The sequence below is a fragment of the Brachyhypopomus gauderio genome, chromosome 7 (assembly GCF_052324685.1).
Source record: "Brachyhypopomus gauderio isolate BG-103 chromosome 7, BGAUD_0.2, whole genome shotgun sequence".
In the NCBI taxonomy this organism is placed as follows: domain Eukaryota; kingdom Metazoa; phylum Chordata; class Actinopteri; order Gymnotiformes; family Hypopomidae; genus Brachyhypopomus; species Brachyhypopomus gauderio.
This window is the reverse complement of record NC_135217.1, coordinates 31,830,499-31,857,528: the sequence shown is the minus strand read 5'-3', so window position 1 is coordinate 31,857,528 and position 27,030 is coordinate 31,830,499. Positions and strand designations below refer to the sequence as shown.

Genomic DNA, 27,030 nt, shown 5'->3' with positions numbered 1-27,030 from the left:
ATATTTGGAATTAAAAATAAAAAAAATTAAAATCTGGTAAATCCTGAATGTGTTGAACCTGTGTTGCATCCAGTAGGTTTATTCTTGTCTTGGCTTATATTAAAACCCTTCCCAATTTACCTCACACTCCCCTACTGCCATAGTGGTAGTTTAAAATCAAATCATGCAATTACACTGATTACTAACACAGAAACAATCAATACAACCAAAAACACAGAAAACTGTTCTTAAAGATCTGTAGAAATTTTAATGTACAATTGTGTTCTGAAATAGCCATAACAGATTACTGACTTTAGCTGTCAATAAGACAAAATAAATTACAATACCATCTTTACAAAATGAAACAAAGGGAACACACACTGCTCTCATCACATTGTGGCTCTACTTCATGACCAGTTGACAAAATTGCTTTGGCAAAAAGAGCAACTCAAACCAAAGAGAAGCAAAGCACATCTGTCCCTTGGGAATTAACTATTACTGGCATGTAAGGACAATGTACTGCAATTAAACAGGAATAACAATGATTTGGGAAAAATCTTACTGGAAGAAGAAAAGAACCCCCTGACCCACCCCACCCGACGTACAGCGTACGGCATGTAGCCATGGCGAGGGTGGGACCAGGTGGGGGTGGGGCCAGGTGGGTGAAGCAGGTCACCAGTGCTTCAGTGCAGCAGGGGTCGCTCCACGAGTCTCTGATTATCCCCCCCATCACTCCGACGGTTAGATCAGGGCCTCAACACATGGGGGGGGGGGGGGAGACACCAAAATAGAACTGGATCTCTAAACGGCTTTGGCCTGACCTCAAAAACGCGTGTTCCATAGTGACAACAGTGCAGTCCTACTAACCCTAATCTTTTATTTTATATGAAAACACAGTACCTTCTCAGTTTGACAGTATTCAGATATCAATCTCTCAAAAGCAGCATAATCTTTGAGAAAGAAAACAACCTTTACAGATTATAATGGTGATCTTGGGGATTATGCAGTGAATCACTGAAACAGTGCAGAATGAGAATTAAAAAACTAATATAACCCATAAGTGAGCAAAATGTGTGTATTATGGTCACATAATTTATTTCCAACTGCAGAACACATACAACCACCCACTCACCAACACACCCTCACCCACACACAACAACATGCCCTCACCCACACTCACCCACTCACCAACACACCCTCACCCACTCACCAACACACGTCCTCACCCACACTCACCAGCACACTCTCACCCACTCACCAACACACCCTCACCCACTCACCCTCACCCACCCACATACAACACAACCCAATTCTGGCTCTTGGCTGGCAATGTACATTTTTTATCCCCTCCAAGCATTGACACTATATAATTATTCAAGCAATATTTGCCGGAATGCATTAGCCATGTTGTTCCACAAAACTACAACCAGCAAAGTGTGCTCAACTGAGAGAGAGAGAGAGAAAGAGAGAGAGAGAGAGAGAGAGAGATAAGAAAGAGATATCAACAGCCACTGTATCAACAGCCACAGTATCTGATAAATAAGGTTCATCCAGATGCTATGGAGAAACAGTCCAGTCTTAAAGCAGCACACTGATGCAGGGTGAAGATGTGTCTTCCACACCCGTGCAGACAGACTGGGGCCACGGGCCATACTGCAGCACTGACATCCAAACGGCTGTGAAAACCACCTCCAGACAGGCCTGTGGGGCTGACCTTTGACCCATCGATCTGCTCCAGGCCGAAGTCTCGAGCCGCAGGTCATCCAGTGCACAGCCGAAACACCCCCCCCCCAAACCACGCAGCCCTGCCCCACCCTTCACGCGGCCCTGCCTCACCCTGCCCACCCTCCACCCATGTCTGTGTCTGTCCTCCTCACAGAACGCAACGTGCGTCATACTTCGTGGAAGGAGTCGGACGTCTCGGTTCTCTCGCCCCCCCTCCAGCGCTCCAGCTTCTTAATGACCTCCGACACCACGCAGACCGAGGACGTGAGGCCCACCAGGAAAAGCAGGTCTGTAGCACAAAGCAGGGACACAGAGCAGGAGAAACACAGTCAGAACCAGCTGTAGGGACGAGGCTGCCACACCCTGTTAGTGTTCTGTGATTGTCAGACAGGGTGAGCGTCAGACAGGGTGAGCGTCAGACAGGGTCTCCGCTGTATCATGTGGTCTGTTTCAGCAGCTCCACTGGTCTCCTGCACCTCCTGTTTCCTGTGTCTGTAGCAACATCATTTGCTTATTTGCATCATTTTACATCATGACTATGGGAGACTCTGTGTGGGAGGCCTGGTCTCACCTAGAGCTCCTCTGTGAGGGAAGACTGGTCTCACCTAGAGCTCCACTGTGAGGGAGGCCTGGTCTCACCTAGAGCTCCACTGTGTGGGAGGCCTGGTCTCACCTAGAGCTCCACTGTGTGGGAGGCCTGGTCTCACCTAGAGCTCCTCTGTGAGGGAGGCCTGGTCTCACCTAGAGCTCCTCTGTGGTGCTGGAGCCTTTGGTATTACTTCATTTTGCTAATTGTTACTCTGTTATTAGACTCATAAATGTATAAACTAGTGAGGGAGAGATTGGACAGCCAGATTCTCTCTCACACACATACACACACATTACTCTGATTAGCACTAGGGGTGACCTGCAATAGTCGCTGTTTCGACTATAGTCGACTATACCCCCTAGTCGACTATGAATGTCATAGTCGAATGTACCATTCTAACTGCATGGGGGTGCCCAAGGACGCTGCTAAGCATTAGTTGTTACATTAAATGTCTTTGTTTTCGTTATACATAGCCTTTTGTCAAATAAAATCATCATAATTTCTGTTAATAAATATTTAAAAATGATGTGTGCGCATTAACAATAGGCATCTTCCTTACTACACATTAATACACCCGGCAGTTGCACAATCCAAACGAGCGGAGCTGAACACGCTACAGGATCAGCGTCCGCCGAGATTATAATGTCTATTAAAAAACTTCAAAAGTATTTTGAAAAAGATAAAGATGAATCAAATAAAGTAAAGTGCAAGTTATGTCGTCAACGTCTTTTATTTCGCACGACAACAACCAACATGGCATACCATTTAAAACGCGTAAGGCGAAAAAAAAAACGTTTGCCGTTTGTCGTCTCGTCGCGGTGCGTCTCGGCAAGTAATCCTATAAACATTTATTGTTGTTGTTTGCTTTTAAACCCCGTTATTTGAACCTTTCCTTATAATTTGTTTGCTGTTGTGTGGAAATGTTTTATATATATTTTCAGGCAGGCATATTTTATTTAAAATATTTTTGACTTTTTGCACAGTGCCTGTCTGACAGTTCGATATGCGCACTGACGGTTAATGTTCTCTAACGTTTCATAAAAAAATAAATAAGTAATAAATAAAAGCTGAATAAAGACAACCTACCATGTTTATTCATTTATCTGAGTGTTTTAGGTTTTTACTTTGAAGTGGAAAAAAGTCCTGAATGAGAACGGGATCCCGTTTAAGGTGCTCTTTAAAAAAAACCCTGATTCGACTATTAGTCGACTAAAGGGAAAATCTGACGAATCAGACAAGCTATAACCTAGATATAAATAATAATATCCTAATAATAATAGAATAATAATAAATAATAGAATAATGTGCCAGTTAGGCACATTTGTAGCAGTAGGGTATATAAATTTTCATCCCTGACTCTAATTCATAAGTTATATACCTGATTTGACCATTTTCCATATAATCCCTGCTAAAGTTTTAGGTGAAGGAGATCTAAAGAAGGTCAGTGCATGTTTGTGGAAAAACAAAAAAGTGGGCGTGTCTTCAGAATGGTTTGATGGTGGGTCATAAATGACGATGGACGATGATATCATCCATCAGCACAACCCTACTACAAACCACACACACACACACACACACCAGGTGTGAGGGCATGAGGACTTCAGGCTGGAGGTGTGAGGGTGTTGAATGATGCCGCTCACCTAAAATGCTGAGACTCTCTGTTTGAAAGACCTTCTGCAGGGGGGGGAAGTAGATAACGAGGAGCTGACCCATGATGGAGGCCAGCACGGCATAGCAGAACGTCCTGTTACTGCACAGACCCAGCTCGTGTACCATCCGTGTCTGAGAGAGAGAGAGAGGTGGAGAGAGACAGGAGAGACATACAGGGAGACAGAGAACATGCACGTGTGTGTGAGTGTGAGAGAGAGATTAATTATGCACTTACACATCTAAATAATACAGGTAAACAAATCACTGACCTGTCCAAAACACACTGAACTGAAGAGCTAAGAGCCTGCTCTGTGTGTGTGTGTGTGTGTGTGTGTGTGTGTGTGTGCGTGTAAGTGAGTGAGTGAGTGTGCGCACGGTCTGTGGTCTCCACCTACCTGTGAGCGAGAGCTCAGTGCGTTGAACATGTCGAAGAAGACGAAGCAGGTGAAGGTCATGGTGGTGTCACGCGGGGTGATCTCATTGTCCCGCAACTAAACAGGACACCAAGAAACACACCAACTCAGCGTCCACCCGGCTAAAGAAAGAGGAACCTGAATTCTTTCTGCCCGTCAATCCAAGGTGTACCTCTCGCCAAAAGACAAAGAGTGTCCCGCAGACGATGATGAAGGCTGAGACCACCACCTTCATGATGAGGCTACGCGTGATGATGCTGTCACGCACGTTACGGGGAGGCTTCCGGATCACATCGCCATCTACAGGTTCTACGCCCAAACTGCAGCCCACGCCATCGACCCATCGCAACGAAACACCACAACAAACAAAAGAAACACACTGACATTGATGAAATATTACTCTGTGACATCAGGCTCTGCTGTTAAACAGGTGCGGTGTATAAAACGTGACTACTGAAACAACACCAGATGTCACACCACCTCAGTCACACCCACGCAGCAGAGCCGTGCGCACGGCTACACGTCAGCGCTACCGACCGCAATGACTGATGCCTGAAAGCTTCACCGGTGTACGTGGTGCGCTACCTCTGAGCTGGTGGCCCGTCCATGATGATGTTGATCCAGAGGATCTGCATGGCATTCAGCGGGTTTGGGAAGTTCATGAGCGTTGCCAAAGAAATCAGTGTGAGTGCCGCTATGCTCCTGAGGATGTGAACACGGGAACACAACAGCCACATTCAAAGAGATAAAGGCCCAATCAGAAGAGAAGAACACCGCTACAACAGCAACAATAAACAGAAAAAGAAAAACCCTCAATTAACTTAATGGCTTAATTAACAGTTTGCCCACCAGAGGGCGCCAAAGCTTAATTGATTTCTAAAAAGCATTTTCTACTCAACAAGACTGAGGATAAAAAACTCAATTCTGAAGACGCGTTTGTGTGTGCTGCTGCCTTGTAGTCCAGGACTAAACCCCACGTCATGAATGAACAGGCCTTAAACACTCACGTGCTGAGCTGAAAACGCACAAAGTTCTTAATGTTGTTGTAGATGCCTTTTCCCTCCTCGATAGCATACCTTGAGTGAACGGACACCTGCCATTAACACTCATCAATGAGACTCAACACTCATCAACACTACACAGACTGAAAGTCAAAACGTTTAACCAGCCCTGGATGAGGCTTCAGTAAAGAGTGTGTGGATAAGTAGCAGACAGCCACGGCTCACATGATGGTCCGGAAGTCGTCGTCAACCAGGATCATGTCTGCCGCTTCCTTGCAGACGTCGGTGCCGGTCTGGCCCATGGCCACACCGATGTCTGCTGCCTTTAGAGCCACAGCGTCGTTCACGCCGTCGCCCGTCATCGCTACCACTTCTCCGATGTTCTGCAGGGACTGAGGTCACCAGATGAACACAAGGCATATCCATTTACAGGCGGATCAGGAGAAAATAACTTGCTATAGAATTTAATACCATATAGAAATTTATATCATTCACCTAGACAACACAGCCATAGTCTAGAAAATAATCTGCTATTCTTTGCATAGTCTGCAAAGAATCACTTTTATAATTGGGATATTATAGTGGCCAGTCTTGTGTGCATCAGGATATTAAAATCTTTCCCAATTTCATATCGCAATATCAATTCAACGGCTTTTTACTGCACAGCTCCAAGCATTCATTTCTCATTAACTCACCTTGACGATTTTGAGTTTGTGTCTAGGACTGGCTCTGTAGAAAACGGCGATCTGTGGAGTCACACAAACACACTCGTCATAATCACTAACCGTGGCCAAGGTTATGGGGTCAGGAGCATGTTTGGGGTTTTAAAAGAAGCAGTGATATATATTAATACCCTCGACACAATCTGAGAGAGCTGATCAATGTCCATGACGTCCACCTCTTCCCCAGACAGACACTGGGTTCCTTTAGAGTACAGACCCAGTCGACTTGCTGGGGGCATCAGGAGAAGAAAAAGACAAAGTTTGAGAATGTATGTAATAATCCACAATCCTACTGAAAGACTGTAACAGATTTCTGTGAACCAACCAATCCCTACGTAGGTTCACTCTAAATCTGGAGGTCTGGAGGCTCACCAATCGCCACTGCTGTCTCCTGGGAATCCCCTGTGACCATCTTCACAGCCACGCCAGAGCCGATGAGTGTTGCCACGGCGTCCTTCACCCCTGGTCTCGGTGGGTCAATGATGCCAACCAGGCCCAGGAAGGAGAGCGCGCCCATTTCACCCCCAGAGGCGAATGCAAGAACTGCAGCCAGACAGCACAGGGATCACTACCACAACACCTACCAGAAGCAGACCAGCCGACCAGCAGCATAAACTTGGTATAAACTTGGCACAATGCCAAAGAGCCCCGTTCTGACCTCTCTCATTTCTTTCATTCCTAGGAGGAAATCTGTGTCAAAATGAGGGGGGCAGTACTCCACACAAACTCCACGTGAGTGAGAACAGCTCAAACACGGAGGGCGAGTGAAGAGGAGAGTAGAGAAGACAGAGAGGAGACGAGACAGAGGAGACAGAGACAGATACGAGACCGAGACGAGGGGAGAATTTACAGCTCAATAAGGCTAAGGCAACAGGACACCCCTGGAGCTAGACTGGGCTCAGTGGCATCATGTCATGGTTCTGTACCTCGGAGTCCCGCGGTACCCATGTAGCTCATCTGTTGTTGGTAGAGCTCCCTCTGCTGGTTGGTGAGAGGCAGGACACGCCCTCGGCTGTGGTAGGTGCTGCAGAAGCGGATGATCTGCTCATAAGCTCCTTTCACGAAAAACACGCCCGGTTTGTCCTGCAGTTCACAACACGGCAGTGAAAAGGACTTAACACCAAACAACACAGAGACTGAACATAAATACCACCAACACTTCCAGCGAGAGTCCCGGTATCAGCCGCAGTGTCAACATGACTCTGCAGTGCTGGTCACATGACTCAAGCGTGATCCCAGTACTGACCTTCTGAGTGCGATGGACAGCGCGCACGGCCATCCACTTCTGCTCGGAGGAGAAGGGGATCTCCTCCCAGCGCACAAACTCCTGCTGCGCCTCCTCCAGACCCATCTGCACACGCACAACCACACTAATGGGGTCCAGTAACAAACATAACAACTAAAGACCAGTTCTGATGGAGGAGCTAGCCGGTCCAGCTACAGTGGCCTCGCCGGGCTGGGTGTCGGTGCGTGCCCAGTCTGAACCTAGCAGAGGCCACACAGGCTTGTGGGAGTGGTGACCAGTGCTACCTCAGCTGTGCTGAGCTGATCAAATAATGCATTTAGCTCCATATTGAGTGCTTAGCAGGAACCTAGTGCTGGTGAGCTGGTACCAGTGGAATAGACAGAGTGAAATCATGTAATGTGGAGTAAACCTCAGGACACTTCCTGAAGCTGCAGGATGTACAGGTTATCAGCAGGACCGATCAGATGCAACAGAATTTGAGAGAAATACCTTCATGGCTAGTGCGATGAGAGCGCCCTCTGTTGGTCGTCCCATCAGCGTATTGTTTCTTATCACAGCATCGTTGCACACACAGCCAGCCTGCACAAAACACACACACCTCAAAAACAGGCCACATCCTGGAACAACACAGAACAAAGCAGGCGATTTCCTTGTCTGGAGAAAAATGGCAGCTAGACGTCAGCTAGTCCTCAGCGCTGTGGAACTGCGTTTGACTCGATCCGATGGGAACCGTCAGTGCGGGGGAACCGGTGCAGTGACGCGGCACCTCGCGCTGCTCCGAGCTTCCGGCCGCTCAGCTCACCTCCACGATTCTGCTGACGGAGGCGTTGGAGAAGCCGTGCACCACCTCCCCGTCCAGTAACACCTCGCCCACGCCGTTGTAGCCCACGCCCGTGACCTGCAGCAGAGAAAGGGCAGCAAAGCCCGGCCAGGCGCTTCAGGAACTGGATCAACTGGGCCCTCACACTCCGCACACGCCACCCAACACACCGCGCAGATCCATGCTACCGCACCAGACCCGTACCTCCGCGTGCTGCCCGTCAGAGGTGAAGATGTGCGTGACGGTCATCTCGTTCTTTGTCAGGGTGCCGGTCTTATCCGAGCAGATCACATTGCAGCAACCTGAAAGAAGACAGCAGGGTGGGGGGGGGGACAGGTTGACGACCCGGGTGTCAGCACAAGGCCCGCGAGGTACGGCTGACATCAAGGAATCGCACGAGACAAGTCGCCCGTGACAAGAACCTTCCCCCACACTACAGCTACCACTCCAATGTGCTGGTTAAACTATAAACTAAAACAAGCGTTTTGCTATTGTCATTTAAATCATTTTAGCTGCTGCGTGCACACACAAGCACTGTGCACACATGTCCAGTGGGATATTTGTGTGTATTGGGGTTGCCAGAGATCGTTTTGTTGTTACTGTTTGGATTACAGGTGTTTTTTTCTTCTCTTTTTACCTGCCCACTAGAGGAAATCTACTGTAATGCTGGGAAAAGCAGCACCTACTTCCCCCATAAGTGTTATTGTACAGTCCATGAGCTCTCACTTGATATTTGAAGAAGCTAAAGGAAAACACAGCGGCTGGTATCAGATTGACCAGAGAACTGCAGCACATTCAGGTCCAAAAAACAAGAGCTCAGGTTTACGGGACAAAGCTCATGTAAGCTGCTAAAGCCCCAACACAATCCCTCACACACTCTTCATGTGACCCGAGATTCATTACATGCACACACAGGCTGTAGTGCAGTCACACCCTTTAGGATGACAATGAGTTCACACCAGCAGAGAGAAATAATGCAAATCTATTCATTGGTAAAATGCTGGTCTTGAGATTTGCAGGAATCCGATCATACGCACGGTGAGCAGAAAAACTAATGTTTGACTAGAGTTGCACTTCCTGTTGAACAGGTGGCACGACTACACAGTGTTGTGGTGTCGTGTGTACAGATGAGCGTTTCTACACACATGACCCTCCCTCCCATATGAGGCTGCTACACCAATACACCATCAGTGCATCAGATCTACTAAGTTGCAAAGTGATTCTCTTGTCCTATACCGCATCACACCGGACACTCCTGGGTTTATGGCACAATCACGTGTTTAAGTGTTGGCAAATATTGAATTGCTTAGAGTCCGACAAGAGCTAATGGGTTAGGGACATCAATCAAACTCTCAAATCCTCCCAACTCTACAGGCCCTGCCAGAAGGTAGAGAAGGTCGTACTCAGCGTCTCCACAATGGGCAGCTTCTTCACAATGGCCCTCTTCTTCACCATCCTCATCACTCCCAGCGCCAGGGTGACCGTCACCACGATGGGCAGACCCTCCGGGATGGCGGCTACAGCGAGACTGTAGGAGACATGTGCATTCAGCACACAGGCCAACGCCGCGCACGTCTACACCACCCACGTCTACGGCACCCACGTCTACACCACCCACATGTGTGTGTGTGTGTGTGTGTGTGTGTGTGTGTGTGTACCTGACGCCTATGGTAAACATATCTAGGATGTTTTTTCCCTGCAGCCATCCGACCATCATAATCACTCCTGGAAAACAGCAGAACACTTCTGGGTTAACAGACAGCTAGACAAATACATTCATGACTTGTTTTCAATACTGGCGCTAGAAGGCAAATACTTTGTGTAAGTAAAGGCTGGTAAAAGCAATATTAAACAAACACCATCTTAATGGGATCCATCACTGAACAATGCTAACAAACCCAACACCAAGTGAAAGCTAGAAGAAGCCAGTAATGAATGTACAACCGAGCTCATAACAGGTTCATGTCAGGTTCATAACAGGTTAATTATATTGCATTCTGAGTGAGGAATTTCTCCGATACCTATAATGCCAAAGGAATAGAGCGAGAGCTGCTTCCCGAGCAGATCCATGCTCTTCTGGAGGGGCGTTTTAGGAGACTGTTTAAAGAAAAAAGCAGATTAACAAATGAGATTTCCTCCGTGATTTACATTAGAACAAACGTGATTGGCTGGTTTAAGATTGCACTATTACCTCTTCTGCTTGCATCATCTTGAAGACCTCGCCAAACTCCGAGTTCTCTCCTGTTCCTATGACAATACCCTGGAGAACAAAACCTCCATTCAGAAAGCTTGGCAAATGGACCGCTAAAAGGTTCTGAGTCACAGGTCAACCTTGGTGCTTTACTAAAAAGCATGAATTATGAATACACTAAAATCTGTCCTGAAAACAAGATGCCCCATAATGCAAAGCTCCGTTCGCTTAGCAGACACATCACAGTAGCAGACTTTCCCGAATGACCCGGGTGGTACCTTGGCCTTCCCACAGCGCACCAGCGTTCCCATGAAGGCGACGTTGCTGCGGGACGTTATATCGCCGTTGGTCGTGGCTGGCTGGGGGGCGCATGTCTTGGAGCAGGGGGTGGTCTCTCCAGTCAGACTGGACTCATCAACAGACAGGTCCACAGCCTGGGGGGGAGGGGGGGGGGGGGGGTCAGACAGCTGGAACAGCAGTTCATCACTCTCTGGTTAGCACGGCTATTACGGGCTACTCCCCTGGCTCTAGAGACTGGTCCATAACTATTCAGAACCACACAACAGCGAGGTAGGGTCATGAATGTGGGACTATTATTGGGACGGCCACCATAAGAGACCAACACACACACACACACACACACACACACACACACACACACACACACACCTCAAAGAGGCGCAGGTCAGCGGGGATTCTCTCGCCCACAGACAGGCAGACTGTGTCCCCAGGGACAAGGTCCCGCGCCAGCAGGTGCTCCAGACGTCCCTGCCTCACACTGAGAGAGAGAGAGAGAGAGAGAGAGAGAGAGAGGGAGAGAGAGAGGGAGGGAGAGAGAGGGAGGGAGAGAGAGAGAGAGAGAGAGAGAGGGAGGGAGAGAGAGAGGGAGAGAGAGTTAGAGAGAGGGAGGGAGGGAAGGGGGGAGAAACATGGAGGTGTGGGGGAAAGTGACAGAAAGGAAGGAAAGGTTCTGAGGAGGTCGAGCTGCTGAAATGAGGCCAGTGATGGACCTTCATATTCTCAGTAAGCTGCATATAGATACAGGACACACAGTGTTTCTATTTATTTGTTAAAATGTTTAAAAGGTGGCGAGATGTGTGGGGTTTATCCTGACGGGGGAGCAGGGCTGTGCAGGAGCTGGGACAGGACCCTGGTTTGAAGTGCTAATGTCCGTGTGTGCACGTTTGTGTGAGAAGTGGGAGATCATTTCCACTTCAAACACTTGTGCATTTGTGAGGTACAGGAGATCATCACAGCTGCTGGTATAAAGGTGGACCTGCTGCTCTTATACAAGAGGAAGACTGAGAGGGACTCATTCATTCTCACACTGTCCAAACTGAGGGGACGAGAGGACGCTGGGCTGGGACAGACAGACAGACAGAGATCTCCAGCTTACCAGTGACATTCTGGAGGCACTAGCTTTCCAAGCTCCTCCAGGGATTTCTCTGAGCGGTACTCCTGAGGAAATAAAACAGATATTAGGAAACAGAAAACAGACACGACCTCTCCCTTCCCTCACTGGGAAAACCTCCACCTTCCTCCGGAGGTATGGGCACTAAGACCCTGGTGGGAAGTTCCGACAGGGCGACCTGTGGCGCCAGCCTCTGTCTAAATCTTGATTTAAAGAAATCACCTGATCGACCACTGGGACACGCCCCCTTTTCTAGCAAACTGCAGGCCAATGAAAACATCAGCAGGTGGTGTGGGATAATGACTTTAGTGAATCAATCTTACCTGCACAAAGGCCACAGTGACGACGATAATAATGGCCTGCAGGTAGAAGAGAAACCTTTAGCGTTCGGTGAGAGAGCTTCAGGCAGGAGAACAGAACGGCGGAGAAGAGCCTTACCACGGTGATGCTAACGGCATCGTCAAACTGCCGCATTAGCACGCTGATGACAGCTGACGCCAGGAGGAGCATGATGAGTGGGTCTTTAAACTAGAGAGAGAGAGAAAATAAATACATCTATCTGCCTCACTACTGGCTTACTAAGCTAAGATGCACCATCACATAACACCAGCGCAGTCCATCAAGTGGCGGTAAAGATATAACCAGTACACACACACACACACACACACACACACACACACACACACACACACACACACACACACACACACACACACACACACACACACACACACACACACACACACACACACACACACACACACACACGTGAACATTATACCTGACGTTAACAGGTACATAATGATAATAGCCCACCATCTTTCTACAGCCAGAACTAGCATGTGTGATAAATGGTTCTGCCTTATCTAGCTGAGGCCCACACACTCACACACACTTATGAGGCCCACACACTCACACACACTTATGAGGCCCACACACTCACACGCCTCATCACCAGGACTGTGAGCATCGAGCAGGCAGTGATGCCACATGAGTAAGGTACCCAGAGCAGAGAGCCCTCTGAACGGGCACGGCTCTGCTGGGACAGCACGGGGAGGGAACGAACCCTCAACACCACCACAGCACCAAAGCGCCGCACAACAGCTGTCTGGACCGCAGGCCGTGTACAGATTAGGTGGAGTTTCAATCATTCAGTTCACATAGTGACGGAGAAAGAAGACACACAGACACACACACACGTGCAGATACACACACACGTGCAGATACACACACACGTGCAGATACACGCAGAGATCGATCAATCAGCACCTGCGTTCACCAACCACACACACAAGAAGAGAGAGCAGAACTCTCCCACTCTTCAGCCAATCAGCACGCAGCTGGTGAGGTCACCTGACAGATGTACTTCCTCCAGAGCGGCTCGTCCTCCGTGATGTCAAACTCGTTCCAGCCATGGTAGACACGGCGACGGCTCACTTCCTCATGGGAAAGGCCGAACTGCAGGTCAGCCTGACACGAGAGAGAGGGGGGGGGGGGGGGGGTTGACACACACAAATAACACCTATCAGCCGTAACCATGACAACTGTTATCAACTGCCACCATTGGCAAGAAACCTGAGGCCACAGATCTAATAACTTCTTTATCACAAACAGCTCTAATAAATCCTTTGACTGATCTCCATATGAATGAGCAAAGGAGGAAGAGAGCAGTAATCTAATCACCACAGGAAACATTCTCAACCGTTCTGCAGGCGCAAGCAGAGAGAAACAGAAATATCAACCAATGTGGTCGTCATTATGGTGCACTGCCCCCGTTATCAGAAATCAATCAGAACCCTAGCAGGAAACGGCCCGTCGATGGGCGTGTTCGATCCTGCGGCTCGTGTATCCGACCTCCCTCTGAACCTGCTGATTGGATGTTGTCTGACCCACAGGGTCAGAGCACACGGCAGAACTAACGAGACAGTGACCCCAGGCGCCAAATCAGTCAGTCCACGTCTGCATCCTAGACAGAGCGGCACACAGCACACCCAGGCGGGGGGGGGGGGGGGGGGGGGGGGGGGGGGGTTTGACCTAGAACAGACTTGGTTTGACCTAGAACAGACTTGGATTTATATTTACAGGTTCATTTTAAAGTTTTAAAGGGATACTCCTTCCAAAATAAAAAATAAAAACTGGAAATAATACAGTTTAAATTAATTAACACTATAAACAGCATCAGAGAAGCCCTCGTTAGAGCACCGTCCTGGTTTGTGTGTGCACAACACCTACACGGTCAATGGACCAAAGCTCATGATCGTATAGCACTGCTCCAGAAACCACCCCTTACACACGCCTGCAAGAATGATCACACAGTATTTGCAAGCCTGTAGTGCAAAACCACAATGCTGTTTATCAGCTGGGTTATCAACCTTACACAGACCTGAGGTTACAGACAGGAGAATCGACACAATCCAGATTTCCTGTTTGGTAACTCTGCACGTTGAAACAGACATTTTTTCTTTTTAGAATGACAAAGTCAAGTGTGAGATAACCAGGTTTGAAGCATCACAGGTGAAAGATTGAACTGAAGGTCAGGTGTGTGTAGGCCGAATTGACACCTGACCCTGAACTACACACCTGTAGGACACACGCCACCTCGTTGATGGGTAGTTCACTGGCTTTTTTCGATGTCAACACCGGAACCATGGTCTCATCTTCACTCTGGGGGGGACACTCAGCAAGCTAGAAATAAAGACATTACATGTCAAATATAGTTACTTACTATTACTAAGGGTTTATGCAATATTACAGTTATTAATTTATTTATAATACACAAACACACGTAAATTAACATAATAAATAATAATGAAAGGACAATCTATGCCAAATGCACTGATCAACCCTCACAGACGGGTACCCAGGATGCTCAGAGCATCATGTGTAAAGGGTCACGGGGTCATGAGCAGCTGCTTCCTGACCTCCTGACCCCAGGAGCCCACCAGGTCGAAACAAGCAAGCAGGCTCAAGTACAGATACTGCAGCGCGGTGAAACCCGACCCTAATCGGACAGCCCGACCTCTCAGATTCCCTGGCAGGAGAGGGCGGAGCTGGAGAGGGCGGAGCTGGACCGGCCGCTGGGAACGTGGCACCACCGCGCCTACAGTACAACACAGAACTGGCAGCCAGGATTTGTTACGCATACAGACATCTCAAGTACTGGAAAGTGAGTTTCTAGAACTTGGCCGACATTGTTGCACTAGGAACAAGTCAAATGACCCTTTGGGAGAGCAAACCGACATAATCGTACAGCCACCACCTTCACCTGTTACTCAGCGTACAGTTGAGTGGCTGACTGTAGCAGTAAACACAACTCGTCAGTGTCAAAGAAACATAGTCCCTGTAAACAACAACAATTAAAGCTTCATTAACTGACGATGTGCATACAGCTATTTGGCTCACATTCATATGGGGAGCAGCGGGTCACATTTTGCCAATAAACGGAAGATATTGTGGACTTGGGCTCAGAATAAGCAAAGACGAAATGACAAATCTGACAACTGGGAAGCCTCAGTCATTTTGTGCTAAAGGAAGGTAATAACCACGGCATTTGAGTTATTGATACCCAGTGGTTATGATGGCAGGACACAGCAGACACATCTAACCAGAATAGCAGGTGGGGCGTCACAGAACCATTTCAATTCTCGTCCAGTTCTCACATCCCTTACAGCCCTGTTATTCCCCCATGGAGAACGTTCAGTGCTGCCACAAACACAAGAGACGTTAAACACAGACACACCCCCCACCCACCAGGTCCGTCCCAGCCCTGCCTGCCGGTCTCGGTACCACTCAGGTGGACCAGATTGATGCGGAATCCTGATTAAATCTATCTGGATGTGGAGAACATGTTGGAGGCCACGTAGTTCACGTGGAGCGTGAAGGAGCTGTGTGAAGCAGGTAAAGGAACGTTTGGACAAAACACGTTTGTGAGCTGACATAAGGACTTTATTTCTTTTGTTAGTTTGTTCCTTGTTGGTTGTCAGCAGAAACCGGACAAGATCAGCAGAAACGTGATTTCAAAAACTCGTTAAGAAACTCGTTAAGCATCAGCTGGGTTGGATCCTCTTGCATTATCAGTTATTTTTAGAGGAGATGACAGTGAAGAACACACCGAACACCTAAAAGACACACAGGGAGGACATGTGTGTGTGGAACCAGTGTAATCCTGCATCAACACTACAAAACACCACAACCCCCCCCCCCTTCCCCAAAGATATGCATCCCAACACAAACACCAGATCTGTGCATTAGTGACCTTCACATGATGTGCTGAACAAAGCAGCATCTGTATGTCAGCACAAGCTGCGCTGGTCTGCAGCCCTGAGCCTGGAGGTTCAGTTCAGTCACGTGCGTGACCTGTCTGGTCTGTAATGGAGTCCAAACCCAGAACGGGACAGAAGCACAGCTGGACCAAGCTGCTCCAGACACCATCACCACAGAAACAGCACCAGCTCACAGTGGCCCACTGACATTGGCACGATGACTGAGCCACACATCACACAGACGGCCCGGACCCTGGGCACCAGGAAACCAGCAATAAAAAGGCAGGTAATCTGCAGATATACGGCCCGGCCAGTCAGAGGGAACACACGGCTCGCTGTTCAGGAGGCAGCCGCTAAGATGTCAAGATCTTTGGACATGGATCACACCAGACGGACAGAGCTAGGAGAGACAGAGGGATGAAAAGGAGAGAGAGAAGGAGTACAAAGAGATTTACCTCATACCCCATCTCTCGCTCTCTCACTCACACACACACACACACACACACACACACACACACACACACACACACCCCATTACAAACCATAACAGATTCAATGTTTGAAGTAAAAAAGAAGGGAATAGTCATGTAGCTGAGGAATGTTAGCTAGCAGGTATCTTAGCTAGCAGGCCAGTTTCATGAATGAATCATGTATTCATTGACAATAGGCCAAATGCCATCAATAGCTTTAAATCTTAGCAACATTAACCTTTTCAGTTAAAATACAGCTTCAGTTTATGACACATGTGGTGAAAGCACATTTCTCCCAGCCAGTTAAAAACACTCACAATAAGCCCGTCTCCGTGGTCTCAGTGTATCCATCCTTCCACACATCTTACCCCAGTACTAAATCCTTAGTGATTTCAACCTCAACAATGTTTCATGTGAGACATAACTGGGCCACACACACACACACGCACACACGCACACGCTGGCTGCCCAAGGTCAAACACTCTCAGGGCTCCATCATTTCACTGAGAATCTACAATATTAAATGATGTCTTCATATATGGAACCCAGCCAAGTTATTCTTCTGCAGGGGTATAAATGCTTATTGTAAGCACGGTAATTGACAATGTGTCTCCCACACACACACACACACACACACACCCCTTATAAGAGCAGTTCACCCGTCAGTCCTGCTGTATACACGTCCTTATTTCCATTGTGATTTGACTGACATTGAACAAAGCAGCTGAGCACCAAGATGACTTCTTAACTATTCGCTCCAACCCTGCCTGCCTCTCCACTGTGTTGTGTGTGTGTGTGCGCAACACTTACAGTCAATGGATCAAAGGTTATTTAACTCCACCCTAGAACAAGCCACGGTCTATCCAGCGTCCTCAAACAGCAGACACGGGCATGCGGGAAAGCGAGCTCCGCGTGTGTGAGGGAGAGCAAGGTCCGTGTGCGTGAAACCCTTGTGGGGCTGCAAACAAAATCCCATGTGAGCCAATACGGCTCAGATTTTAAGCCTGGAGGCTGAAGAACAGAGAAGAACACAGACCGCAGGAGCAGAGTGTACAAACTCCATCAGACTCCATCAGACACCTGCCCAGCCGGGGCCAACCAGAGTGTGCAGCAGCAATTCGGCTTTACTTGAGTGCTGTTAAACTACCGGCTAAGTTTCAGTTATTACACAACTGACCAAAAACCTGGCATTAGTCAATCAGCAATGAGCTTTGCAAACACCACTCAGGACCCTAGTGAAGACGTGGCAATACTGTTCCCATAGAGACTAGAAAACCATGTAAAAGATGAGAAATGAAGTCACCGCTTATAAATCAGAAGAAAGACTGGTAAGGCAAGATTTGGGCAGCATTCATTTAATTTGTATAAAATTATTCAATTTAAACACTTGCATTAAAAATGAAGAGCAAGTCTGTCTGAGCATGTGTGCACAAGTAATAGTCCCTAAAATGCAGCAGCAGTGTGTTCATCACACACATCATCTTCCCGTGGCTCCCACCAGCACCAGCACTCCGGCTCTGTCTCTATTCCACACACAACCTCATATCCTCTCTACACAATCAAATGCCAGAAAAAACATTCAAAAAAACTGCAATCACGAAGAAGCAGAGGCATTTTACTTTGAGAATAGTCAATTGGTATGTTAGAAACTCACCATGATTACAGTTTTGGTTGATTTCCAAAATGCCTAAAAAGTAATGATGATGTGGGGGATTTTTGAAGTTCTCCGGTGAGGAATTCCCACCACTCACTCAAAATGAGGCAACTCCCTCCAGAGCCATGGCGATGGTACACAACACAGCACAACCGCGCCACAGCAGCCGGGAAGTGTCCACGCGATGTGGTCGGGCAGCCTGGACAACAGAGCCAAAGCAGCCAGGCCCAGACGTCAGGAAGTAGCCGGGGGGGGGGGAGCCACACACCCACTTAGCCACACGCTACATACGCAGAGCGATATCACTCCAGCACCCACAGCACAAAACTGCTGCCTCCTCCCAGGAACAACAAATCAGACACACTAGACAGACATAAACGCAGCATTGTTACACGAGGGCTTTTTTCCTAGAACATACTGAACAAAGCCCTCCCACCAGGGGGAGGGGCCAAGCACAAGTCCTTTCTTTCCTCAAACCAAAACAAATAACGAAAGTGGCAGGTTAACAAGAGTGAATGACTCACTGTCATTTTTACCACAAGCCTTTACCACACCTTTGAGATAAGTCCAAATGTTCATATTTACTTTAAGAAACAGGTCATGCCAACAATGCCTTATTTATTTATTTATTAACAGTTAAATATTTTTTGTTTTTATATAATTTGTTTAAATAAATAAAACTGCAGTGCAAATGTAATGACAACAAGAAGATTTTCTTCACCAAAACAGATTAAAATAAAAGTTTATTTTTCAGCTTCAGCTTAAAACCAGGTAAGACAGAAACCTCATTATTTGATTTACCTCACAGGCAGACTTTACAAAGGACACTTACAGTATAAACACATAAATCTCATGATACTAACACTGACAATGGGTGTTGTAGTGACACACCAACAATACACACCTCTCTGGCTTAAAGACATCCTAAAAATAACAGAGCACCAGGGCAAAATCAAGGATACTGCGTGTGTTCATGGGGCGGGGGGTGTACGTCAGTCATCTCAGCAGAACTGCTCAAATCCTGTTCCCACATTTCTCATGACCCTGCAGATCCAGAGGGGGCAATCTGGCAGCTATCTGCCCCTTTCATCATAATGACGGCCATTTATGTTGTGGAAAAAGGCATTAGCGTCACATGGTGAGCTGGGTGAGACTGTGAGCTGATTTTAAGCAGGGTACCGACTTAATGAAAGAAATACTGGGTTCTCAACTTGGCTGAGCTGTGGCCGTTTTGACAGGGGTGCTCGAAGCGGAGAGATAACACACAGATGTCAGTCCACAAACGGGTGGAAGGAGTTAGAATACCACACACTCCCTCGGTCTGAACTTGAGACGTCCGTGTGTGTGGTGCGGTGGACTACATCTGCAGACCAATGGGACCAAGTTTCCCTGGCAACGGTGTCTGAAAAACCGCTCAGCTCATCAGCGAAGTTGGACATTTCCCATCAACGTCCAGCCACGGACATGTCCGACAACTCTGAGTGATGACAACGGTAGACAATGTCTGAGCAGAGAAGGTCTTATGTTTGCTCACTACACCTGAGTTTGACCTGAACCCTCATGCACCTCTGTTGAAATGCAAATCCCCAGATCAGCTGAGCCAATATTTAAACTGGCTCGGCCCAATTCGTCCCAACACAAGGTATCCAGACTACAATGAATCGTCAGTTGGTAGTGCGACTGCAAGCGGTTATACTGCAGTTACTCGCTGCCCTAGCTTTCTTCTGACCTCCAAAAAGAGAATGATCACTACTTTGGGGTTGTGAATGTAGAGCAGCCTGCATCAAGAACATCACACACTGGTCAGGGACCAGCAGCTCTGCCCGTAACACACTGTCCTGCATATGTCCTAGATATGGACACACCAGTTATTGTCCTGCACATGTCCTAGATATGGACACACCAGTTGGCTTTAGTGGCTGATGCCCACACCAAGGCTCAGTACTGGCACATAACCCACACATGAGCACCTCACGGCGCCTTCACACTGATTGTTCAGCCGGTTTGTCCACGGAGTCTCTCAGAGTCGCAAGCTCGCCGTCTAATCTGCTCTCCAGACGGCAGGAGAGACGCACGTCCGTCGGTCTGGACACGTCCACGGGTGTCGCGGCCTCTCCGTGAACCGGGACACGGTTATCTGTGCGGCTGACCGTGAGAGGTCTGTCCGGCCACCCGTCCTAACGAAGCCCGGACCGTTAGCTCGCCGGCTAACCGACAACATGCTGTAACCGGCTGAACGGGTTAGCCCGCTAGCCACCCGACCAATAGTACATAAGTTAGCTAGCTAAGCTAAGCTAAGCTACCCGACCAATAGTAAATACGTTAGCTAGCTAAGCTAAGCTAAGCTACCAAGCTAGCCAGACATCAAACATCTCGTGATGGTTCTACGGTCACGGTTCTACGGTCCCGGTTCCGGCCGTCACGACTGATACATGATGACCGGTGACCTGAAACGTCCCGCCGCGCGTCGCTGACCGGCCGCTACAGACCGCCCCGGCGCCGCTACCGCGCTACACCTCGGTCTTCCACCCCGCGACGGCGCGCCGCTGCTAAACATCCGAACCGCGGTCACCGGACGCGGCCGTGTCGGCGCACCGCGCGCCCCGACGCCGTTAACGACCCGCAAAGCGACGGTCCGGTCACGTTAAAACGTCTTCGACTGCGCTCGCGGGCGCGTTTTCGTCCACGGTGAACCGGACGGTCTCCAGACTCACCCGCGGGTCCTTTTTCTGGAGCATCTTCCGTAAAATCCGCCGTCCGCTCACCGACGGCGATGAGGTCAGCGCGTCTGTCGCGTCGTCGCGCAACGCCGCGGTGGGACACCCGCGTGCGTTTATACACGCCGTTCAAACGTAAAGGCCTCGTGCAGGGGGCAAAACTTTCGGTAAAAAGTCTTTACGATCTGTTTTTGCTTCATTTTATTGCCTTAGCTTTTGTTGTATAAATGTATAAATGATAGTTTATATAGCGCAGTATAAACGATTGTTGGGATATATATATATATATATATATATATATATATATATATATATATATATATATATATATATATATATATATAAATGTACAATAAATACAGTATTTTAAGCTACAATGAAAATGGCCACTGAAATGAACCCAGTGGCGCCCTCTGTCGGTCTGTACCAATGAACCCAGTGGCGCCCTCTGTCGGTCTGTACCGCAGCAAACACGCCACGTTGCCAATAACAACACTCAAACAAATTCATAGATCAAAATGAACTTCAGGAACATTGTCTAGAATTATTTTTGAAGAAAGTGTTTTTATACCTAATTAAAATGTTTATGTAGGAGGTTTGCAACCGTCAAAAGAGCCATTTCTGTGCGCGTTTCCTTTATTTTCCTCAAATTTGTGATAACTATCAACAGACGAGCTGCTGTAAATGAGTTCGCCGCTGTCTATGCTGAGAAAACCCAGAAGGGTCGCGCTGCCGGACGGCGAGGGCGACAGGTACGTGCTGTCCACCTGCGGGCACCCACCGGATATATATATATATATATATCTGATCGTCGATAATTATATATATATATATATATATATATATATATATATATATATATATATATATATATATAATATGTGTATATAATTATCGACGATCAGAGTCTGAGTGATGTTTTATTTTGAAAAATAAAAATTATGGGATTTTCTTCCCAATTACATCCGTCGGTGCGTATGGTGAGTTTTATTATGCGCTGTATATTTGTTTTTATCGAACAAATCATTTTCATTTTATTCCGTCGTATTTACCCCCCACACTTTAAAGGCCGGTCCGTGAAAATATTGTCTGACGTGTAACCGGTCCGTGGCCCAGAAAAGGTTTGGGACAAACAATTAAGAGTAAAGCCCCTTAGAGCAATCAGAATAAACCCTGCTGGAAATAATCTTATGGCATCTCTGTGACAGTGAAAGGCGAGCCTACACAGAAACAACTTGTGGAGGTAAGCCTAAATCCTGCTTACATTTTGATTTGCTGTTTAATTGCATTAATTGCACAATTAAAAAACAACATAGGATCTGTAGAAATCGCACATCACGTGCCACACAAGCCACTAAAGGTGCACTGAGAAGTCTAGGTCTACCAACAGATCTGTTACTGCAGGGTTGATCATATCTGGGTCTGTTTGCACATTCAGGATACGAGGCTGCGTTGCTCAGAGAGTTTTTCCCTCAGCGTCAGACAGCTTCTGAGGTCACCAACAGTACTCTCGCTCCCAGATCAAAGATTGTGCCCAAAAGGAATCTCAAAGAGGGTAACTTTGAAGTTTTCTACAAAGTATTTTAAACATCAAAAACACACACACACACAGGCATCTGTCTTTCAATTTGTCTTTGAAAATCCTTTGGAATGTAACTGTCAGGATCACAGTTTTTATCACAAATCTATTTTTTAACTTCCGTTTCCCGTGTGTCCCAGTTAAGCAGCATCAAATTTAGCAGCAACCTCGAAGCAGCAGGTTCACTTCATGTCACACAGTATTATCAGCTTTCAGAGCTACAACTAGTTTAATCAACATCTGTCCCATGGGTACAGGATCTTAACTGAGTTCTCTAGAACACAGAAGAGCAGCAATACATTCTATTTTATATTCTGAATACAAAAAACAGATTTGAAAGACAGTGAATCATAAAACCTTCAGCTGCTTGGCAAGTAAATGCTAGAATCTTAATTGGCTGTGTGATGTTGTGACTGTGGCATTAAGTGTGTTAGTTGGCTGACACAGGCCCTGCACCCAGTGATCATGAGCTGATGTCCAGCATGGTGAGGAAACTGGGGCAGCTGGAGAGGAAGGTGGAGGAACAGGCGATGGACATCAACGCCAAGGTGAGACATCAAACACGCAGCAGACGGAGCCAGAGACCCAAAACTGACTCCTCGCCCACGGACAAACAGACTCCCTGCCATGTTGAAATCCCCAAGCAGATCATGAAAAATTATTTTCACTGCATATAGAAATAAGAAGAGGCAATAGAACATGTTATATAACATCCAGCTCAACCACTATGTACCAAAGAAGTAATGTTGTGTAACCATTAAAATAACACAGACAGACTCACAAAGTAAATGTACCAGAATATTTTTAATTTGACAGGTTCTTCCCTGAATTAACAACAATGTATGTAATGACCTATTTATTTGTATATATTTGGTTCAAAAGGCAAAACGAATAGCTATTCTGGAAGAGAAACTTAGGCTACTGCAAGGTAATAATAAATCTTCTTTTTGATAACGCATATACATACAGCTTACCATATACTTTCAATATTCATGTACTTGTATGTAATGCAATACTCACTCACTTGCTCATGAATACATAAAAAATATCCTAAATCACCCAGGATTTAAGTGTTTAGGTTTTCATACTTGGGGGAAAGAAAATCTAGTAAATCAAGTTTGTGGATCTAAAATCCTGGATTTTAATAATAAAAAATTAAACCAGTTTCTTGTACATTATTATCTATTAAGTCACTGATATAGACTACTCTATCCATTTGAAGGTTTTTGTATGATGCTTTCAAAAAAGATGTACTGAAGAAACATGTTCCTTTTGTGTGGATGTAGAAAAAAAACCAGGAGAGAAGCAGGAAGAAGAAGGACTGACTAGAACGTATCGCAAGCTTCAGAACCAAGTCTGGGAGATGGAGGTGGGTCTGTATGGTGGAGCCAGAACCATGAAGCACATCCAGGAACCCTGAAAGGTAGTGAGGCCAGTTACATGAAGAGTTCTGGTGTTTCTGCTCAGACATTTCTGAACGACTATGGAATGATCTGGGTTGGAAGTGACGATCAGCGTGACATGCGGGACGTGCAGCCGGCGAGCGAATGTCCTGACATCGCGGGACCCACGCTGTGGCAGCCAGGTATTAGAATATATAATACATGCAGTATATATGTGTTAGAATTTGCCACTTTAAGCTACATGAACCGTAAACGTTTGGTCATTCTCAGGGGCGTCTGTGGTCAGGAAGTTCTCCATGAACGTGGACCTGGTTCTGAGAAACATCCAGGAGCTAAACATCTTGGCGGGGGAAGGTGCCTCCTACGTGACCTCCATTCCAGGAGGGGCCACACTGAGACAGCGGGCCCCTGTACCTCTGTGGCTCTTCAAGAACGGCATAGTGATGTTCGAGGGGCCCTTCCGCCCCTACCAGGATCCCAGCACTCAGGTGAGAGTAAATCTCCATGGTGAGCAGACTTGAAACCCAGCTCATTACTCACCATGGCAACATGTCTGCCACGCCCCTTTGGTTTTACCATTAACACATTTAAACAATGCTTTATTAAATGTACTGTGGTCAGGCAGTAGAGTTATTTTCATAAATCTCACCTGTGCCTTATTTAGGTTGGACATGAGTCAACGTTAAAGATTTATTTAGGATTTAAGGATGATTAATTTGTCATTTCTCTCATGTTCTCCCAGCAATGCATGCAGGACTTGATGGATGGGTATTTTCCTTCAGAGCTTCAGGGAAGGTTTCCTGATGGCGTGGTCTTTCAGGTGTGATTACCTTTGTTGATGAAGTATCACAAATGTGGCTGTGAAAAATGACTGTAGTCAAACATGCCTCTGTATCAACATGTCAGGTTTCAGTCAGGCGATTCCTTTTAATGGCGTGTCATAGTATACATAAATGTTTGTTTGTCCAATGTGCCCAGGGACATCCTAGCACCCCTAGCAAACTCCCACTAGCACCTATCAGTGATGTTTGCTCACCCCATTTATCTCCTCCAAACGTCTAGGTTTGTGACAGAAGGGGGGAGGAGTTTCCTGCAGTGCGACGGGGGGCGGAGTTTCCTGGGCGGGGCCACACCGTCAGAAGTTCAGATGAGCATGTGGAGGTCCACAGCGAGGAGGGTTGCAGCACCCTGATGGGTCTGAGACACAGTCACGTACCAGGTCTACCAGTTACCACACCTCCGTCCAGAGGAGCAGACAGGACATACAGCTAAAGGATGAGTGAGAGTTCCTGCAAGAACCCTTACTCATACTAAGAAGATATTTATGATAAAGAGCAGGTCTAACTTACGTAGTAGAGGAGAAAAAAAATTCTGAAAAGATTATGAAGTTACAACCTTAACTCACCTGGTTCTAATATTTAGGTTCTAAGCAGCTTTACCAGGTGTGTAAGATAAGAGCTGGAATTAAAGTTTCAGTGTAGATACAGTGTATAGTGTGTGTGTGTGTGTGTTTCTGACTGCTGCTCTGCGTGATTTTAAAGGCAGAAAGCTGTCAGTTGATCAGTTCCTTAATAAGCTTCCAGGCTGTGTGGTGAAAGCAGGCAAAGTCATCAACATTCGCTCCTCACTGAAGGCCCATCTGCAGGTACCTGTTACCATCAAGAGACGGTAGAAAAGGTTGTGTGGGCATAGTGGATATTTTGAAAATGAAACATTGCATTGAGATGCTTATATGTTCTAACAACATAGTATTATTATTATTATTATATTATTCTAATTCTATGTATAGAATATTTTAATAATTAAAATGTAAAAACCCTTGTATCTGCTCATCTGTAGGGTTCTGTTGATGGTGCTGAGACCCATTCAGTAACTGTTGTAGAAACACCTGTTCTGCAGGCTCGAAGAAAGAGGTATCAAAGTATTCCTTAATCACAGACGAAAACATTTCAGCCTCAGAGCAGCGAACAGATATTGGTTTAGGTGTCGAGAGACTGCCAATGCTTAATAGCTCTCATTTCATTAAAGCCTGGAGTCCAGCAAAGCAGGCTGCTTGACCTCCGAGACTGGGGTCACCACCTTGCGGGTGAAGTCTGAGGATGGAGAAAAGACCTTCATTCTGAAAATGCTCTTCACTGAGACCATCGGACACCTACGGCAATACCTGGACGCTCACAGGTAAAATGAGACGTGTCTAGTGTAGAAAAACTCAGTATTGGCTTAATTCCTACAATGCTAAATTACTTCTACTGTCTAGAGTAAACAAGCAGGGGATATTTCTACAGTGTTATTTGTGTGAGATAAAGGGAGTAGGCATATTCTTCTTTTATGTGTGATGCATCTAAACAATTTAAATTGGTTACAAACTTCTTTGTTTTGCCACAGAGGGTCAGACTATTCTTACGACATCTTAAGTGCGTTCCCTCAGCGTTGCTATGGAGATGACGGCCAAACCCTTCTGACATGTGGTCTGACTCCAAACGCTGTGCTGCTGCTCCGGCCCCGCCCACAAGACACAGCACTGGCCACACCCACCTAACTTGAAAGCCTTTTTTTTTTAAGAACCATGAGAGGTTTTGTTTGTTTCAAGGATAATAACAGTAATACCACCTCCTTAATTTCCAGTTCATATAAATGTTTTCTTGCTTGGCAGTGTTTGTGGTCCACACTTTCATTCCCACACTCTCAGTAGGGTGGTTGGGGCTGTGAAGATCACTATGAATGTTCATATAAATCATTACTGTTGATACACCAGGCAGCAGAGTCTGCTTGGCTATTGGCTCTGTCCAAGTCTTTTAAGGTGCTCAGCGTTATTGTGGGCTCGATGGATTCAGAACAGGCAGCTGGAGGCTTCTGTCTGTGGAGACAACATCCTTCAACATGTGCATTACGGTCCCAGCTTTAAAGGAACAATGGAACATCTTAAATTCATGCTTCTAGAGCATTTAAAAAATATATGTAATCATTATGTTTATATGGTTTTTACAAATGAGAGGAATTATTGGAAGTCCCCTTCTAGACTCCAATAAGATCCCCAGGTCAACAAAATCATGCACTGTGTACATTTATTGGCTATTGTATACTCCTCCGCTTATTGCTTCTTCATGATATTGCTACACTTCATTAGAAACCAGTTTTTTTAATCTACTCTATACTCTAACTTGTCTTATAAATACACCTTATGGATGTAAAACTACA

The 27,030-nt window shown here is 46.7% G+C and overlaps 2 protein-coding genes across 6 annotated transcripts; one reads left to right on the top strand and one right to left on the bottom strand.

The window, feature by feature from the left end:
- Positions 1-218: 218 nt before the first annotated feature.
- On the bottom strand, positions 219-21,002 carry atp2c1 (ATPase secretory pathway Ca2+ transporting 1). Of its 2 annotated transcripts, none has more exons than XM_077013279.1 (27): positions 20,848-21,002; positions 14,328-14,432; positions 13,101-13,217; positions 12,186-12,275; positions 12,071-12,106; positions 11,733-11,794; positions 11,006-11,114; positions 10,615-10,770; positions 10,337-10,405; positions 10,167-10,242; positions 9,804-9,870; positions 9,549-9,673; positions 8,350-8,447; positions 8,128-8,223; positions 7,815-7,904; positions 7,326-7,430; positions 7,006-7,162; positions 6,452-6,622; positions 6,211-6,308; positions 6,053-6,103; positions 5,583-5,749; positions 5,364-5,432; positions 4,942-5,058; positions 4,529-4,676; positions 4,339-4,434; positions 3,934-4,075; positions 219-1,993 (listed from the first exon to the last, which is right to left on the bottom strand). In XM_077013279.1, exons 1-27 carry the CDS (start codon positions 20,869-20,871, stop codon positions 1,872-1,874), a joined length of 2,763 nt encoding a protein of 920 aa, XP_076869394.1. In that variant the 5' UTR covers positions 20,872-21,002; the 3' UTR covers positions 219-1,871. The 2 variants fall into 2 exon arrangements, with proteins under 2 accessions (XP_076869394.1, XP_076869395.1); XM_077013280.1 differs by lacking the exon at positions 20,848-21,002 and adding an exon at positions 18,134-18,743.
- On the top strand, positions 18,817-27,030 carry ubxn11 (UBX domain protein 11). Of its 4 annotated transcripts, none has more exons than XM_077013287.1 (15): positions 18,817-18,904; positions 21,521-21,602; positions 22,059-22,093; positions 22,289-22,405; positions 22,877-22,977; positions 23,312-23,357; positions 23,716-23,798; positions 23,897-24,014; positions 24,103-24,320; positions 24,575-24,652; positions 24,895-25,051; positions 25,374-25,477; positions 25,672-25,745; positions 25,861-26,010; positions 26,218-27,030. In XM_077013287.1, the coding sequence occupies exons 2-15, from the start codon at positions 21,535-21,537 to the stop codon at positions 26,369-26,371; spliced, it is 1,503 nt and encodes a 500-aa protein (XP_076869402.1). In that variant the 5' UTR covers positions 18,817-18,904; positions 21,521-21,534; the 3' UTR covers positions 26,372-27,030. The 4 variants fall into 4 exon arrangements, with proteins under 4 accessions (XP_076869402.1, XP_076869401.1, XP_076869400.1 ...); XM_077013286.1 differs by lacking the exon at positions 18,817-18,904 and adding an exon at positions 19,453-20,291; XM_077013285.1 differs by lacking the exon at positions 18,817-18,904 and adding an exon at positions 19,453-20,373.

Excerpts from the sequence above, each read along its gene's own strand:
- ubxn11 (XM_077013287.1), top strand. The coding sequence starts at position 21,535 with ATGAGTTCGCCGCTGTCTATGCTGAGAAAACCCAGAAGGGTCGCGCTG. Across the intron at positions 24,015-24,102 it reads ACCCACGCTGTGGCAGCCAG|GGGCGTCTGTGGTCAGGAAG; the intron begins GTATTAGAATAT and ends GGTCATTCTCAG. Across the intron at positions 24,321-24,574 it reads ACCAGGATCCCAGCACTCAG|CAATGCATGCAGGACTTGAT; the intron begins GTGAGAGTAAAT and ends ATGTTCTCCCAG.
- atp2c1 (XM_077013279.1), bottom strand. The coding sequence starts at position 20,871 with ATGCTCCAGAAAAAGGACCCGCGG. Across the intron at positions 10,243-10,336 it reads AGATGATGCAAGCAGAAGAG|TCTCCTAAAACGCCCCTCCA; the intron begins GTAATAGTGCAA and ends TTCTTTAAACAG. Across the intron at positions 6,104-6,210 it reads TCTCTCAGATTGTGTCGAGG|ATCGCCGTTTTCTACAGAGC; the intron begins GTATTAATATAT and ends GTGACTCCACAG.